Source organism: Ambystoma mexicanum, chromosome 10 (genome assembly GCF_040938575.1).
Source record: "Ambystoma mexicanum isolate Mex_15411 chromosome 10, UKY_AmexF1_1, whole genome shotgun sequence".
Lineage (NCBI taxonomy): Eukaryota > Metazoa > Chordata > Amphibia > Caudata > Ambystomatidae > Ambystoma > Ambystoma mexicanum.
In genome coordinates, this window is record NC_090932.1 from 1523117965 (window position 1) to 1523137163 (window position 19199).

Here is a 19199-nt window from a genome sequence, read left to right on the forward strand (position 1 = left end):
TGGCCCTTGGGGCATTACCCGACCGGTAATGGCCCCCCTCCTCGGGTCATATTGCCTAAGTATCAGACACTATTAAAGGTACAAAGAATGTTTACAGACCATGCCAATTGAGCCGGATACGGCCTTCCCACAACGGTATAGAGTTGCTTGTGTTCCCTCGGTGCAGGGTTCCCTTTTGTGAATCACTACAAACATGTCAACTGAAGAAGAATGTGAAGGAAAAGCATGGAACACAGACCATCTTTGGCATGCTTGTTCTTTGGGCCATGCCCTTCAGGTGCCCTAAATAACGTACACCGGCAGGGTTCAAGAAGGCTGGAAGCTATTTAGCTCCTACTTCTAACACGAGAGAGCCTTATTAGCTTGGCACCAACGGCTACCAGGTGCTACCTTTGTCTCCAGGGACCAACTGGTGCCATGCAAACATACCTATGTAACATTAACTTTCTATATTTGGGAAGATGTATACAGAAGCATTTAAAGCATCATGGACTGTATATAATGGACAAAGTACGTTTGCATCTCACATAAAGGTTCTGGTTATGGCACAGTGTCTACTAGCTTCTGGTTCCCTAGGGGTAGCTCCTGCCTACTAGGTGATGCCCGAGACCCAGGATTTATCTTTAGCTCCTGCCCGTGACATTTGCATTTTGACCCTTGACCCACTTGCAATGTACCCTTTGCAGTAGGATTGTTGCTATAAAAATATCATCCCATCCTAAGAACATTTGCAATAAGTCTTTATGAATTGGCAGACGCATGCACAAAAGGAAGCAAAACTACAGGGCAACAGTGGCAGCGTCATTGCTCCCAGTGATGGTCTGCTAAAGGGTGAAGAGCGGGGCAATTTACTGCAAACACCTTTCCACGGTAGAGGAATTTGCATCTTGTTTTTTTAAACTGCTGCAACAGGGGTGTCCACCATGCAATGGGAGGGGTGGGTGACAATAGACCTCTCCATACCAGTGAAGGGGATAAGAAAGGAGGCCAGAGAATGATGCCCTGTGAAATAGTGAACCCACTCCACAGGAGACAGCACCAGCTAGGGCATGGTGCCAGACAGGAAAGCACACCGGAATCCAGTACAGTGCTGCCTGGGTCAAGGGTGCATATAAGTCATGAACACAAGCTTCTTTCTACCTCCACCTGCAAACAATGAAATACTGGCAGCCTCATAACACAATGTAAACAGGTGCTTACTTTTCCCGAAAGGTGTCCTTTTCTTGGTCGCTCCACATGTTCATGACCTGCCGGTCCTTGTACACCTTCATGGGGTCGTCAACCAGTCCATTCATGTTGATGAACTTGATGCGTTGCTGTTCAGCATCGAAGAGCATGGGAGGGATGACGGCCAACTGCCGCATCTGCTTTTCCAGATTCTGGTGGAGTGGGGGAAAGAAACGGGCAACTCGGTCATCATCAGGACAGTGCATGTCTGACTGTTGGTGTAATCAACAATTTATATTAAAATAGGTTGCATCCAGTCCTGCGCTGTCCTATCCTTTAGATTTATAACTTTCTGTAATTCTTTCTAAGAGAAGCTGCTACTTGTTCCCAAGACATCAACCTACTAATGATAAGAAAATCAAAATGTGCTATCATTTTTCTGGGATGTAACAAACGTGCTTAAATTATCTGTAGTCTTAGGCAAAGTAATGAGTAGACTTTCATATTCAATTACCAACATTTTTTTAAACTAAATATCAATTGGGTGATTCCATACATATAGTAATTGAGAAACATAAAAACCTGTGTTACATCAAAATTCAACTGCTTCTTACGTTGCAAAACTTTCATAATTACTTTTTATTGCCCAAACTAACAATTGCTAACACGTGTTTCGCACATATGCAGAATTAGTTTGTTGCCCTAGTGCTTCTTCAGGAACATGTTTATTGATTGCCCATTTCTACCATATGTGTTTGATCATACATTTGCCTATGTATACTCCTAATATTCCTTTACTAAAATATTGTATGCCCAATATACTTCAATCATGTATACATGAACATTTACAACTAATGATTTCTTCAAAACAACTTCATCATTTGTGAGCCCCGTTCCTTCTAGCTTCTGTCTGCGTACTGCTAATTTAGTTCCTAAGATTAATTCTTGGCTCTCGACTAAGAAAACAGATCATTAAAGCGCAAATGTTACATCCCAAAACAAATGATAGCGCATTATATTAAAAGGGGCTCCTGTCTTTTGACGATTCATCATCTCCTTTGAAAAAAAGGCCAAGAGTGCAACAAAATGGCTGCCTTCTGCTTCGAAGATGCATGCAAGTAAAATGTTTGACTTCAAGTAGCTACTAACAAGGTAACAGTGACACTAAGGCAGCAGCCAACCTGGCACTGGAACAAGCATCCCTACCAAAAAATAGCCTAGGGGCAATATCAGTTACTTCACATTTCCACAATTGCAAACGAAACCATTGTCATGAGTCACCTTCGCCCAGTCCTAGAAGTTTAGACATGTTGCTTGCTGGGACTTGCAGGCTCATACTTCTAATAAAATAAACCCCCAAGCTCCCAGCATGCAAAATGTGGTTCGCTAAAACGCCAGTTGATAAAAGGGATGAAATGAGGGCAGTTGGCAACCTTAGAGTTATGGTTGTGGTTTTGTGAAAAGGTAACATCAGAAAGAATCGCTACTTATACACACCAAATTAAGAGAATTGTAGGAGCAGCCCTGCAGTTCCATGGTGGTGTTGTCTTCTCAAAAAAAAAACTCCTTACAATTTCTTACTCATCTCTCTGGGAGTGAATGCATTTTGAGGACCCTCTGGTAATGTCATGCTCATTATGCAACCCAATATATTGTAATGGTAACCACTACTTGACCCACGCAAGAATGCCATACAACATGTCATAATGGGGCGTCAAGGCTCACACAGCTTCAGGTAAGATGTGTCTCCTTCTACCCATTGTGGCAGATCTAATGATATCGTCCCTTCTCCCCGAGGGGGAGACCCTTCCATGAGGCCAGGGAGTTGAGGCTGCTACCCGATAGTCCCCCTGGGAGTGTTACTCAGCGGGAGGATCGCATAGGGAGGGATTCCCCCTCTGGGATACAGGGAGGACATCATGGGCAGACGCAGTATTCTCCCCAATCACATACCTCTTTCACACCTCCTTCCTCAACTCCCCCTACACCTACCAACTTACCTACGTACTTATGCCAGACCAATAGTACGGGGACGAGGAACAGCAGGGTTGACTCCACTGAACTGTCATCTCGACATAAGGGAAGAGGCGTAGAGCCCTGAAGAACCCTCAAGACAACCTGACTGAACAATCTCGTTCTTTTTTTGAGAAGGAACTTAAAAATGGACGGGTGCTAACTATGATGTTAGTCGTCCCTCCTTGGAGGCACAGCGAGCAAAGTCTGAGGTCGAGGTGAGCAAACGGGAGCCCATACCTAACATACAGGGGCGGCCCGGGAACCTTAAGGAGGCAAAAAAAGCCAACGTGAAGGGGTCTGGGACCTGAGAGTGAAAAGCCAATGAGAAGGGATCTGGGAGCCGAGAACGAAAAGCCAATATGAAGGGGTCTGGCACCCGAGAACGAAAAGCCAATGAGAACACCAGGACTACCTGTTGAGACAGTGGAGTGTCCCAGATAAAGAGCAAGCAAGCATATTGAAAGGTTCTGCAACCCAAGGCATTAACTGGCAGGGAAGTATACCAGGTCTGTCCAACTGAGCCAGTGGAGAGGCCCAACAAGCCTGAGAAGGGCTAGGGTAAGGGAGACATTCTACCTACTTTGTTGAACCGTCAATTATATGAAACTGTTCCTGTCCAGAAGGAAGTCCTTCTTCTGGACTAAGGGGACAGTAAAGCACTTTAGTTTGTTTTCAAGTGTAAGGTATAGAAGTAAGAATTTGACACTGGATGGTGGACTCTAGTTCTGGACATTCTGGCATTTCCTTAGTGTTTATAGTTGAGGCAAGGAAACCCATCTTAGAGTTAGGGAAAGATAGGGTTTTACTTTTATTTATTTAAGAATAAAAATACTTGCAGAGAAACATGCCACCTGTGTGTCAGTCTCCTCCTTCCACACCCCTACACCATCCTTCACACTTTTCACGGTTCACGTTCAACTACCAGACAGTCCATCCTGGACAAGGCCATCCTTGGTGTCATGGCTGACAGTTCCAGTATTACAACGCTGGTGTGGTTTATTTGAAGACATTAATTGCATTCTCAGACAACAAAACCCTCCAAGATTCAAAGGGTCATTTGAGCACACCTCGAAAATAACACTCAATCATCAACACTCAGATGTAACACTCCTTAATAATTTGCACATTCCAAGCTTATTGGAGCATCATGCACCCAAGCGATCACAAACATCAGCCCTCCATTTCACCCACTGAGTCTGGTCTCCCTGTTCATCCTTAAACTGTTACCCCCCTCTTCTCTTATCCTACAGACGTCTCCTTTCCTCGCAGATTGCAGTCGGGAAACCCCTTGTGAGGGCACAATACGTATTTCTGGCATGCCTAGGCACTGTGATACTACTAAGGATGTGAATTATCCTGGGCACGAAGGCCAATATCAACATGTTAGGCAAAGACTACTCAATGTTTAACATAGATGGCAATAGCATAAAGATCTCGAGAGAAGTAAAAACACTAGGTTTCTATCTCGACTCCACCATGTCTTTCACCAAACAAGTTTACTCCTTAGCTTCCACTACCGCTTATACCTGTAAATTAATAAGAGCAGGTAAACCCTTCTTATCTAATGATAGCTGCTTGATCCTAGCGAGAGCCTTAATATTATCCCGACCTGATTGCTCGAATGCCCTTTACAGTGGTGCTAACAAAACTATCACCAAAAGGCTACAAATCTTACAAAATAATGCCCTCAGAGCTGCTCTAGGCATAAATAAATGGGAACATATCTCCTCTATCAGACACCAATACAAATGGCTCTCCACCGACAATAAAATTCATCTAAAAATGGCCTCCTTGACGCACAAAGCCCTTAATAACGCTGCTCCTAGTCACCTGATGGACAAAAGAAAAAGAAAAATCTCCAGTAGGCCTACAAGAACTCCTAACTCCAACTGTTTGGTAATTCCTAGATTCAAACTTGCTAAAATTGGCGGCACCAGTTTCCCTGTGCTAGCCGCTAAATTGTGGAATGCCTTGCCACATAACTTGAGAACAGACCAAACTTTCTCACACTCCAGAATAAATCTGATCAAACACCTCAATGACAAAAACATGTAAGGTACTGATAGACACTGGTGTTATGATACTTTATCTGAATGTATATATGTACTATTAGAGATATATCACAAGTGTAAATGTTTATGGTAACATTGCATATAACTGACCGCCTCGCTTGATCAGATATGCTCCCTGCTAAGTCTGTACATACCTTTCCCGTATCACTGTATATTATGTAACACTAACTCTATGTAACATTGTAATTCTTTGTAACACTGTAATTTTTGAAACACTGTAAGCTTTGATATTCTCCTCACTGGGCCCTGTTACCCTTGGGTTTGGCGCGCATTACAAATAAATAAACAATTGGCACAGTATACAAACTTCATTACATAACCATTTACACCGATTGAGTGACTATAGCGCTCCGGTTCATAAGCACTTCCGTTCCAGCGCTCCGGTTCATAAGCACTTCCGTTCCAGGGAAACAATTGTTTTAGGCATAGAGGATAGCTCGGGGGCAACGTGTTTGTCTTGGAATCAAGACAACGGAGAGCAACCAAGGTTTGAATCCCAGCCCATTGCTTTGAAACTGGTGTCTGGTATGAAGCACGTATTAAAAGATTAAATTAATTGTCTCGCTTTTTAGGAATGTCTTAATCGTTGTACATCCAATGTAGGTCAACTCAATGAAGATTAAAAACGGTTAAGAAAAGGGGTAGAAGAAGAAGGGGGATAAAACCAGCAAAAACAGAAGTTAAAAATGAAGAAAAGACCCCAGAAAAAGGCTCCAATGATCAGATATGGATCACCTTGCATACTAACAAACAAGCAGAACCTGGACGTTTAGTCCATTTTGTTCAATTGAAGGGATCCAAGACCACAATTCCCAGAGGCCATTATTTTGACTACAGACTGTGTCCAGATGCTATATTCCCTTCAGGTCTACCGATACACAGAAAATGTGCTTCAGCACAAGGAACAGGAGAGAACAGGCGGGAGGGAACCATATTCCATACACGACACATCGCTGCACAAAGGGAACTGCTTTGTCTCCAGGAAAGAAGTTTGTGGCACTGAAAATGGCACTACATCCGTTTTAGTGGAAATGAGGGGTTGGTGGCAAATGCAATTGGAGAAGAGAGTCATCAAAGGCAGAGGCCAAAGGTAAAATCAGGAGGGTGCTCTTTCATTCTCCTAGGATGTTTGTAAATTGCTAAATTTCTCTGGAAAGACCAATCTGTTGCAATTTGTCACACAGGTTTCTTTCTGCTGCTTCATTCTAAGGTAAGGCAATACTAGGGGATGCCCAGAGCATCACCAGTAGGAGGGACAGGAATGCCCTTGCCAGCTGTGATGAAACCAGGGAGATCCTCAACTCGCCCCAAGAGGGAGTCACCCCCTCTGCGACTAGGGAGGAGAGTCTGCTACCCTTAGCACCCTCTAGGGGAATGGGTAAATGGGAGCCCTTTGGAGGAGACTCCCTCTTTGAGGCGATGGAATTCAAAGAGGGCTATATGTTCGTATGCCTCCCCTAGTCACAAACACCTTTGTCGGCTATCTAGGGGCTGGGATTTACAATAACCAGATACACTCTTTACTAATGGCTGACTTGGCTTCTGACCCTGGGTATGCCCAATCTCCTGTGAAGAATGAGGAGAGAGTGAGCCAGCGTCCCAGAGAAAGCCAAGGAAGAGCCTCAGCAGGCCCTGCAGAGATTAATCACATCACGTATATCTGGCAAGGCTGTGAGAATGCCCATTCCGGCGGGTAGGACCGTGGCTTGCATCAGGAGGTTTCAGAGAGGTGCCGCTGCAGCTGTCGGCCTACCGGAGCAGTCCCAAGAAGCCGGGCGAACGAGAGGGAAGACTTTCGGAAGGCAGAAGGCAGAGTAAGCGACTCCACACAGAACAAGCTGCAAGAGAAGGCTGAAGAGGATCCTGGGTGAACAGTCATCTAAGCGACTCTGCACAACCAAGCTGCAGAAATGGGTGAGAAGAGCATGGAAAAACCAGCTGGAAAGCGGCTCTGCGTTGGGAGCCGACCGACTCAAAACGCCAACCCCTCCAGCTACGCACCACTTGAAGATATAGGGTAAGTGAAGGCTCCTGTGGAAAGGGAAGTGAGAGAAAGGCGAAGCATCCCCCAGAGAAGGAAGTGAGAAGGGAACAGCCCCTAGGAAACAGCGACTGAGCAAGCCCCGTATTGTGCGAGCCTGAGATCACTCCAGAGCGGGGAGTGAAAGTGAGAGTAAGAAGAGCCCCACAGTGAGGAGAGCCTGAAAGCACCCCTGAATGGAGAGTGAGAATATCTAGTGCCCTAGGAATAGCAGTGCTGCAGCAGCGCCTCTCTGACAGGGAACCAAGTAGTACTGTCCCCCATGTTGGATTGGACTCGGGCAGATCACCTGCTTATAAAGACATACATAGTAGCCGGACCATAAAAAGAGGCCATCACTCTGATGCTTTGCTCCTGGAAGTGCCGGGTACAAAATTAGGAGTTCATTGGTTCCTATAAACACAAAAACAAAATAACCAGCACCGAACAGAAAATTCCAATATTAGTTTGCCAATATTGTGCTAGTTCTTACCACTGTCCATTTCATTAGCCTGTTTGTGTATTTGGGGTTTAAAGTAAGAATGATTTTTCTTTTCCAAAGAGTTGGAGCAGGTGGACAGAGGTGTATGCACTTAGGAGTTGATTTTTAAACATTGACGAGCACACCCAATAGATGCAGACATCTCAGGTTTTGGACTTTCAAGTGCAGGCAGCTGACAATTTGCATGGCTTAAAGAACATCTCCCAAAAGAGCCATCCCATGACCCAACCTCACAGCAGAAGGCGCCAGCTGAAAGCCTTGAAATGGAAACTATTTATGAGATGGTTTCCAGGTTCTGGCCGCCCGCACAGAGAAGACCAATGAACCAGCAATGGCATTTAGATAGTGCAAACTGTTACTTGAACCAATGCCAGCCTTCCACGTGGCAACTCTTTTTGCACTTAAAAGCACTTCCACCCAAAGCGCAGATGGTTCATACAATAGGGTCGGCGGTTCAGGGCTAATGTAGTTGCACAGAGGGGTGTGTGAGTGATCGTGTGCGTCCTTTTAGGATTTGACCCCCCCCCCCCCCCCCCCCGCCACTTGCAGGTTGTCCACATATCTGAGCAGTCAGCACGGAGAATTATACGCGAAGCTTTCTCGTGGGCACAAAATATACACCATTATAGTTTTGTTTCATGTTGCCCCCTTGTTGGCAAACCAAATATGTTCAGTTAAAGCATCTCAAATTCCTATGGAAAGGATCAAGACTCGGGTGATGACAACAATCGATACACTCTAGGCTGGATTGGAAAGAGCCAACATCAGCAAAATCAAATAAGCAGCTTTTACCCACCAAATAATTGCCATGGTCTATACCCCTGGCAAGGGCTTTAAGTGGCCTGAGTCTCTGCACTGGTAGGGTACAAAAATTCCTCTTCAGGTGTAGGCCTTTCCTGCGTACCGACGCGATTTACACCAACGTGCTCAAAAAGGTGAGGAGTGGCAATGCCGCCCTTGCCCAGCATAGGTCCCTACCAGCCCGCGCTCTGAAACACATCACCAGTGTACACTTGCACACACATTAATTGTTTTGTAAGGCTCTGAAGGGAAAATATGGAAGATAATACGTTGTTGGATTTTTGCAACAGGTTATTAAATGAAAGCCGTGACTTGAAGATGAATGAATACAATTAGAACATACGAATATGAAGGTAATTCGATCCAGTATTGACCGGTTTTGTTGCGATTTTCTTTTCCTAATTGAATGTTTTTTATTTGAATCTGTTTATTGACTGCCGATTAAAATTAGTTTGAGCGCAAAGTAAGGGAAGAGCAAAAGCAGGCGAAGTACAGGAGCAGTCGAGGTGACGATGTAAACACACAATAACTGCAGAACATAGTGAACGGAGGTCGAACCGACTAGCACAGCATTCCTAGCAGAGCAACACCGGAAGGGGAGCATCGTTCCTTCGGTTTGATGTTTTCACTTCTGCCCTACAAACTGAATGCCAAGGAGTTTAGATTCGTCTGCACGGGAGTGGGGAGCAAAAGGGGTTAAGACTATGACCCGAAGAGCGGCACTGGGGAACTTCCCAGTGTGCAAAGGATCTCCTAGATGTCCATAATCCAGTGCATGGCTGGGAAGCACCAGAGCTACACCAACTCGTCTTCAAGCAAGCGATGCAAAGGAGAATTGCAAGCCAGGCATGTGGAGTGATACTTCATATCATTGGTCGCCCGATCGCACTGTTGCAGCAGGTGGTATTTCTCTCTGGGCAATGCCTCGCCAGCTGTGAGAGCCGAGCCGGGGATGGCAGGCTTGAGGGCATGGAGTGTTGCAGCAGATAGTACTTCTCTGAGGGCAATGCCTCGCCAGATGTGAGAGCCGAACACTGCAGGCCCCTTCCAGGGATGGCAGGCTTGAGGGCATGCAGTGTTGCAGCAGATAGTACTTCTCTGAGGGCAATGCCTCGCCAGATGTGAGAGCCGAACACTGCAGGCCCCTTCCAGGGATGGCAGGCTTGAGGGCATGCAGTGTTGCAGCAGATAGTACTTCTCTGAGGGCAATGCCTCGCCAGATGTGAGAGCCGAACACTGCAGGCCCCTTCCAGGGATGGCAGGCTTGAGTTGCAGCAGATAGTATTTCTCTCATGGCAATGCCTCACCAGATGTGAGAGCCGAACACTGCAGGCCCCTTCCAGGGATGGCAGGCTTGAGGGCATGCAGTGTTGCAGCAGATAGTACTTCTCTGAGGGCAATGCCTCGCCAGATGTGAGAGCCGAACACTGCAGGCCCCTTCCAGGGATGGCAGGCTTGAGGGCATGCAGTGTTGCAGCAGATCGTATTTCTCTGAGGGCAATGCCTCGCCAGATGTGAGAGCCGAACACTGCAGGCCCCTTCCAGGGATGGCAGGCTTGAGTTGCAGCAGATAGTATTTCTCTCATTGCAATGCCTCACCAGATGTGAGAGCCGAACACTGCAGGCCCCTTCCAGGGATGGCAGGCTTGAGTTGCAGCAGATAGTATTTCTCTCATGGCAATGCCTCACCAGATGTGAGAGCCGAACACTGCAGGCCCCTTCCAGGGATGGCAGGCTTGAGGGCATGCAGTGTTGCAGCAGATAGTACTTCTCTGAGGGCAATGCCTCGCCAGATGTGAGAGCCGAACACTGCAGGCCCCTTCCAGGGATGGCAGGCTTGAGGGCATGCAGTTAGCAGCAGATCGTATTTCTCTGAGGGCAATGCCTCGCCAGATGTGAGAGCCGAACACTGCAGGCCCCTTCCAGGGATGGCAGGCTTGAGGGCATGCAGTGTTGCAGCAGATAGTACTTCTCTGAGGGCAATGCCTCGCCAGATGTGAGAGCCGAACACTGCAGGCCCCTTCCAGGATGGCAGGCTTGAGGGCATGCAGTGTTGCAGCAGATCGTATTTCTCTGAGGGCAATGCCTCGCCAGATGTGAGAGCCGAACACTGCAGGCCCCTTCCAGGGATGGCAGGCTTGAGGGCATTGCGTTTTTAGCAATGGATGCACACACTTGACAACGTGACGTCTTTTCGCAGTGCAGCAAAGCACACATGCAAGTAAGGTCTTTCAAGTGTTTGCATCATATACTCATGGGTCTCATTGGGGTCCTTGGCTTACACGTCGGCCCTGTTCTTTTCAGTTTGAATTTGTAATTTTGAAGTTATCTGCATCCTAACCAACAGCACCCATCCAGCTCTAATGTACTGCTCCGCGCCACATCACTGCAATAAATAAACAAGTCCAGGATCCCTCCTCGGGGACCTTAGGGGGAAGACCCTGCTTTCATATCACAAAGGGGTGGATACATCCAAGCACCCCTTCGTGCTTTACGGCCCCGATGGTTCCTCTGCTTAAAAAGGTGCAGAGGCGGGAGTGCGAGGAACAAGCACTTCAAATGGTCTGCATAATGTATAGCCTTTAACTAGAAACTAACCCCAAAGGTCATTCTTCGTTTTGCTCATTAGTTGGCGCACACGCGCTACCTTCAAGCCAAAAGTATTGCACTGGAGTATAGCTAGGAGAGAGATTATATGTGAGGAGGGTCACACAGCTTCTGACCCTCCTTACATATTTTGCTAGGTTATTTATCCACCCATTGACTGCCCATGCCACCCCCCAGCTGATACCTGCTCCTTCCAGCCCCAAACACATCCTCCTGGGAGCTCATTGAGCTAGCTCTAACAAGATGCAACATTAACCTTTGGATTGTCAGTGTTATTTCTCAACAGTAGAATGAGAGTTAATGGCTCAGCATGCAACTCTAAGTCAACCACTAGTGTAATGAAAATGTCTTAACCAAGTGTGCTTTCAGCCACTTGATTTGGATCTGCACCTAGGCTGCCAGGCCGTGATGTGATGTATGTTACATGCAAAAACAGCTAAATGTACTTTGCTATGTCATCATATGCTATACACCATGTAACCCTACGTGTAGCCATATCGCCTTCTACGTAACACATGTACTTAAGTATGCACACCGCCCTGCAACTGTAACTAAACCAATTACATGCAACAGCGCCATGATGCCTCTGGCTGCTTGTGCGCTTTATACATACAAAGTGCTGTTAAAAACATGCATTGACAAAGCAAACAGTTTGAGCTCCTGTATAAGTATTCAACATGCATTAGCTGGGTACTGCAGTCATATTACCAGTTAATCCCTGCATTTTCCAGCCGTTGGCATGCTATGGCCAGGTTGTACCATTATGGCAGAGCCTGGCACATGCCTATGTCTTGAGGTTTGCTGTTTTCCCGGGATGTGGGAGGACTTCAAGGTTCCCATAGTGGAGGCAACGCGAGTCCATCTTCTTAGTATGCCAACCAGTCTAACAGCAACTTTGTTGAACAATCCGAAGCTGGGAGCTAAAGAGAGACTTGCAAAGTCAGGGCAGAAATTACAAGGCCATCATGCAACCTCTTGGTTCTTTCAAGGCACAGGCGACGAGACTTTTTTCAAGTCATGATGTTGACAATCGTCCCATTGATGCCACAGCAGAGGTTTCCTGTTCTACGAACATATTATCTGAACAAGGACACAGGGTTTTTATTTCTATTTTATTTACTCCTTGAAGGTTGGGAAGCCCCGTTTGCCCAAGCAGGCCGACTCCTGGGGATTCTGTAACCAAACAGAATAAATAGACTTACTGGCCTTCTCTACACAGTATTGCCAGAGTGAAACACTCCGTAAGTCTAGTGCTGATATTCTAACCGAGATGTCTACATACTAGGACTAAAGCACTCCGCGTGGCACTTAAGAGAGTTTGGGTAGTGGTATTGGAGAGATTGCACTAACAAGTAACCCATGATGCCCGACATGTAGACCATGGTGGATCAGATGCATTAGGCGTTCCAGCTGTTATATGTTGTAGGGTTTTACGTTATGTTCATGAATTAATGTTTATTCTAGTGTGCAGACAATGTATTGTGAACGGAGATATAGATTGGAAACTGATTTTAAAAGTCTTGCTACTTTTCTCCTTTTAATTAATTGCGTATCTGTATCATGTGATTTAACACTTGTAATGTATGCACGGAAGACTTATGTTTTTATGGGTATCTGGTCATTGCATCTAATGCCATTCCATCGACATTTTTCCATCTTAAGAATTTCCATCGAATGCATATTTATGTGCGGAGGTAAAGGGTTAATTTGTGCTTAGGTGCATTATAAAGGGTAAAAAACAGGGGTTGAGTGAAAAAATAAAAAATGCATTCGATGCACAATTTTTAGATGGAAAACATTCGATGCAAGTGCATGCCGCTGCAAGGAATTCGATACAATGACCATAAACAGTTTTTACGGTATATTATTAATGAATTTTATATACGTGTAAAGTTTATTACTTTTTTGGTGTTAAAAATATGAATTACTTTGCGGTTTGGTTTATAAACGTTGGTGGCGCACAGGGCCTCTTGACTGCAAGGGACCCCTGTACGTACGGGGCCCAACTCGTAATCCTCATAGCGCTTATGTGTAGATTAGGGGGGCATGGTTCTAATGCACAGCCGGGAGTACTTCACCTCACTTTCCAGAATGTGAAAGGAGTCACTGAAACCAGACAGCAGGACAAAGCTGGCTCCTCCGCCATGTGAGGGCAACCTCCTAAAAGTGGCACGCTCAACAGAGGACAGAAACTGCAGCCAGAGCTCATTTGCAAACACAGATTAGAGGGTATCGCCTTATGTCAAATGTGTTCCTTGCCCTGAGGCAGGCGAGGTGAAGACGGGGCGCGGAATACGTGTCAGACCGGTTCACGGGCCTTAACACTGGGTAACGCCCAACGCCGGTGCCAAAGACGATGTGGGTCAGCACTGTTTACCATCGCTACCAATACACACACCCGGGGGGCGGGGCAAAGGAGTGGAATCCCTCATGTATGTGTAGGGAAACACCATTATTCAGAAACTGAGAAATACTGAGGGAAGGAAAATGGAGGACATTAAAAGTAACCTCTTCCGTTTTAGAAGCATAACTCGCACATCCTCAGAACGGAAATGCTCGAGGTCACGTGTCTAGATCGTTATGGGGCGCGGTTGCTGATGATCCAACTTGAGAGCAACTTCTTTTTGTTTCTAATAACTCACTTGGAATCGGCTGGAACATTGATATTTTTTATTTATAATGGTGTTTCGTAAAGTGCTAGGTTGCAGTCAAGCACATCAGAGCGCCGAGGCACATTCCCAGACCAGCGAAATGGATCCCCACAGCAATAAATTAGACAAAAGATATTTACAGTCAATTACGAGGAAGAAAGGGAAGCCATGGCAAAAGATTGCTCTGTGTAGAGCGCGGACCTACACAGTCATATAAAGGTGCAAAGGTAGAGCAAGTTTCTAAAGTGGGAGGGGAGTTCCAGAGGAGCAGAACTGAGCAGGTGGGTTGCTACTTTAAGTGGAGGGATGTAAATGTACGCGTCTAGTATGCGCAAGCGACCGAGTGCAGCAAAGCAAACAAGCGGCGTCTGGGGGTTCCCCCCTCCCCGATAATCCTTTTATGATAGGTTAAACTGGTGCATTTTACAGCGCTTTCTGTGAATTATTTTTTAAAAGCCACAGTTTGCAATCAGTTTGCATGGTAGCACATGACAAAACCCAGTAGATGCAAGTCACCAACAGTCAGGGGGAGCAACAAAATCTAACTTTCGGTTGGGGGGTGGGTTTAACTGGTGATGGGGGGGGGGGGCACTTGAAAAACTGGGTGGAGCTAACTTGGAAGCTCCACTCCCTCGTGTTATGTGGCCCGCCTCCAATCACCGGGGCGGGCCTCAGTCTGTGTCGGGATTCCCTGATGCTGGTTACCAGTTTCCCCGATGCTGGTTACCAGTGCTTCCAGCACGCAGCCAACAGAGGAGCAGGGAGCACCCTGCTCGCCCCAGATCACCGGAGCAGACCACGTGGCTGGGGGCCCCTAGCTCACAACAGCCGCGGCTCTGGGGGCACCCAGGCCGGGGTTGCACCATTCAGCCATGATCACATGGCTACACCAGTCGGAGGGCGGCGTTGCCCAGCAGGGGCACCAACCTCGTGCACGGCCCCGTTCCTGCGCCAACTGCATGCGGTATTGCACCAGCAGGGTGCACAGAAGAACGACACCGAATTCAGGATCAAATCGAATGGCGAGCCGGAAATGTCTCGTTCCTTTTATTACCTTGGTCACATGGTTGTCACCATGTGACCATACAGAGATCTTTGGGAGGTACCATGTTCCCCAGGAGGGGTGCATGCAACACCTCTGTTCTACCGCCCCCCCCCCCCCCCAAGGGTCATCTGGTATTAAGTAAAAAAAATATATATAAGGTCATGCCACAGCAATAAGTGACTGGACTGACCACCAAAATGCTATTCTAGACACAAAACATATGCCCAAAAAAAAGCAAGTGCGAACATAAGCTCCCTACCCTCGGATGTGAAAGTACACATAATGTGTGAGCTTTTGATTTTGCTGAGGTGGAGGGGCGATGGAAGTCTTGAAAGTAGCAGCTTTAAAGTTTCACTGCATTTGTGGAAGTACATTTTTCTGCATCGGATTCTGCACAAACAGTAAAACTTGAATGCAGTCAGTTTCAGGAAAGGCTTGCCTCCTCACCTCTCTGCCAATAGCAAATGTGCACATCAGCCCCTTTTAGGGGTGCACCTAGGCTAACATTTCAGGGGGTCGGGGGGCTAACCCTTCAAATGTTGAGAGGCGGTAACTTTAGAGAATGTGGGGGAGGGGCAAACGTATTTGTGTGGGGGCATCTAACTTCTTCACACATTTCAATCAGACTATTCTGGTAAAGCTTCAATGTTAAAAGCAGTTAACTCTGCCGTTTACTAATGAAAGCACCCACTTAAGGACTGCTGTGATAATGAGCAGTCTCCCCCCCCCCATAAAGCCCCCCTCCCACCTTTTCAATCCCTCCCCTGGCATGGAAGTGCTAACCTCAATTTAAATTGGCTTAAAATGCATGCATATAAGTGAAATGCTTTATGTTAGTAATTGCAGGGTCTTTTCTAACAGAGAAGCCCAGGTGTCGTTTAACATCTGTGTCCTGTTCTTTACTGCCAAGCACGGCTCTGTATGTTAGCCAGGTCGAGTCAACATAGCCCAACATTTCTGGGGGGTTTGGGGGGGGGGGGGTAAGGTCAATGGTGTTGCGCTGCTGCCAACAGTGCACAGAACCATCTTCCAACGCATTTTCATGATGCCTTTGACAAAATCAAATGCAGGTATAGAACATTTTCATGCTGCCTGTAGCCTACGTGTCCATGCATGCTGCACCAATATAAACCAGCATTACCATACAAGAACTCCTAGCCAGTAAAAGAATGCCATGCTACAGAAATTAAGTATATACAGACTGGATACACCAAGATAGGCCACTATACCAACTAATCACACTTGTGGTTGCTTTACCCTTGATGCAAAGTCCAAAAATGCCAAAACTCATATGGCTAGATTTAAGCCATCATTGTAAGCCACTCTAGCCATGTAATAACACTCACGTTTGCTTTACCCTTTGATGCCATGTGATAAACACCATGCCACATTGGGAAAGTATATGCAAACTGGCACTAATACTGCCAGTCTGCATTTACTTTAACTGCGGAGGACATGATTGCTCGTTCTCCGCAGTGCAGAGGACGAGCAATCTTGTCCTTTTTGTTACTTACCTCTGGGGGGCAGATCGCTCCTGGCCGGGAGGAGCGACGAACTCCCTGACCCCCAGGGAATAAAGGGGAGGCCTTCCCCTTCCGTGCCTGAGGTTTGGGGGGGGGCTGTCACACAGACGTCAGCGCACGCTACGTGCTCCGACCTCATCAGGAAGTGAAATGTACATGCTGAAGTTGAAAGGCTTCAGCATGTAAATAAAGCAGACACGCTTTTGCGTGCTGCTCGTGCAGTTTATGCCCAATGTACTTGTGGAAGGGCTCGTTGGAAAGGGGAGACACTCCCCTTTCCAACACGCACTCCCTCAAGCGGATTGTTGGTCGAGGATTGTTGAATCCTCGACCAGCAATCTCACTGTACCACCAGGGAATTGAATTTTGCGAGTGGGGCCCCCTAGCAGGCAAAGCAGAGCATCACCCCCACCCTGAACTTTGCCACAAAGTTGGAAAAATGTTGTTCTGCCTTCTTTGGGGGCAGAGTGGTGGTGTTTTCCACCAATTTGCCCCAGATGAAGGCAAAACACACCACTATGTATATAGTGGCACATTTGAGGGTATCAGAGGGTTGGCCCTGTGCCTGTGGGCCAGCCCTTCCATGAATATCCCCAAGGAGGGGAAGATCCTTGCTGCTTCCTTGAGGGAGTAAGATTGAGGGTCTGGCCCCATTTAGCCATCCCTGGGAAGCACGAGGCCACCAGGGAAATCCTTTTGGGTTGGAGAAAATGCGAGACAGACACAAAGGTAATCTTTTCTCAAGGTTTGCCATTTATTAAATGAAAAAAGGTGAGATAAACGCCTATCTTTGCCTATCCTAAAGAGGATTTCACTACCTATCAAACCAAACTAAAGAAAGATGACTGAATGTCCAAAAATCTGGCCCTCACACTAATACATACACAAAATAACCCACGGAATATTTCGCTGTCTCCAAATTCAACAAAAAGCAAAAGTTCAAATGTATAAGGTTACTCCTTGTGACCAGGGTCGGATTCCCTTCACCTGGATCAATACAGGAATATCTTTGGAGAAGTTCTGATTCAGCAAAGTTCTGTTCAGTTCAATACAAAAGATCTTTTCCTTCAAATGTGACCTTCCACATATTGAAGTAAACGTCTCTCAAACACTTGTTCCACAAATCACAGTAAGGGATGTCTCTTCTAACAACTTACTTGGTAAAGCAAACATTTATTTCTCTCAAACAAAAAACAATTAGTGTCTTTTCCAATATTCCTCTTGAGAAAGGCCCAATATCCTTATTGGTAAAGCAAACATGTCTTTCTCTCAAAACATAACAAATCACATCAACAGATGCCTCTCTCAATATCCTTCTTGCACAAATCCCAGCAATTATCAGCATATTACATTTCTAGAGTACGGTGATCGGAAGCGGCCTCTAGCGTTACGGATTTGCGTACGCTTGTGATCGTTGAGGTGCGGCTTGACACTTCCTGGTAGCGTTCGCGCTCGTATTACGCCGCAGGGTCCTTTCCTCTTTCCTCGCACGAAGCGAGACGCGGCGCGGAGCAGCAGAGGAGAGGCAGAGCGGCAGAGGAGGGACCGGCCCTACTCGGGCCCTCGGCGCCTCGGTCCCCCGACGCCCATAAGTGCTGCTGGAGCACGGGAGCAGTGAAAGGACGGGGAGCTACACGCCCTGTTGGTGAGCCGCGGAGCGGAAAAAGGAGGACTTCGTGCTTCCTCCCGCGGCTCCCTCATAAAACGAGAGCTCCTCTTAACATCAGAGGTGAGTGGGGATTTATGTAGAGTATCCCTGGGGCCTCACCTCACGCTCTCCATATTGGAGACTGGACCATTGGACCATTACATAGACCCAGTACTGAGGCCCATTGCTGATATAGGTGAACTGGATGCTGGCTGTATAATAAAACCAGAGGGCCAGCTGGGACAAGAATATAACTGGGGGAGAACTATTGTGCTAAAAGAACTGCCAGTGGAGAGCATACCCTCCACCCACCCTGATTAGAGGGGCTCTGTATAGGAGCCCTGTGGATCCAGCACTTCTACCTGGTGCCCAACCTACCTTAGTAGGGAGCAGCGGGGCCAGTACTACCCAATTTATGAAAGCAGGCTTTAAGAGCATAAGCACAGGAGACTGCAGGCCTAGGCCTTTGATCCTGTACGTTACAAAGCCCGGAGGTCACTAAACCGTGAAAAACCCGTATGCCTCCAAAGAAGAGATCTGTACAGTCTAAGTACAACCTTAGAGGAATCAAGGGAATGGAGACAATTAAGAATCCCTCAAACAACCCCACGGGGCGGGCGAAATCCAAAAAGAAAGTTAAGAATGACATACCTAAGGATCAGGGAGTGATCACTGAGTTCTTCCAGCAAAACCCACTCCCAGAAACCAATTCAACTATAATTGAGGAAGATCTGGTTCTTGTGCCGTCCAATGCAGGATCTATAAATGCGTCTACTTACGACGACATTGACAACAACTCGCTACTGGAATTATGTCTTAATATTCAGAGGAAAATGACTCCTGCCCCATGCTCGCTACCTATTAGCGTGGACTGTGCTAATTCAAACAAGCAGAGAAATATTCCATTTGCATCCCCGACTTCAGCAGAAGCTATGGGTAGACTGTCAGCATCACCAAACTTGGCGATGGCCTCTATGGAAGACAGTCTCCCAGCGGAAAGTGTATGCTTGGCTGATACTTACCCAGGAGCTGCAGAGATTGCGGAGATCCAGTCCTCAGTTGCATCGTTGCAATTTGCCCTTAAGGTCTTACTGAAAATGACGGGGAAAATCATGGACAACTCAAACGCCCTAATATTAGAGAGGGC

The 19199-nt window shown here is 46.8% G+C and overlaps 1 protein-coding gene across 5 annotated transcripts in view; it reads right to left on the bottom strand.

Annotated features, from left to right (window-relative positions):
* NCOR2 (nuclear receptor corepressor 2) overlaps positions 1–19199 on the bottom strand; it is a 2813293-nt gene that overhangs the window by 1484006 nt on the left and 1310088 nt on the right. For all 5 annotated transcript variants that reach the window (XM_069619703.1, XM_069619702.1, XM_069619704.1 and 2 more), the window contains exon 12: positions 1201–1379. In XM_069619703.1, the coding sequence (XP_069475804.1) occupies positions 1201–1379 (179 nt within the window). The remainder of the gene's footprint in view (positions 1–1200; positions 1380–19199) is intronic.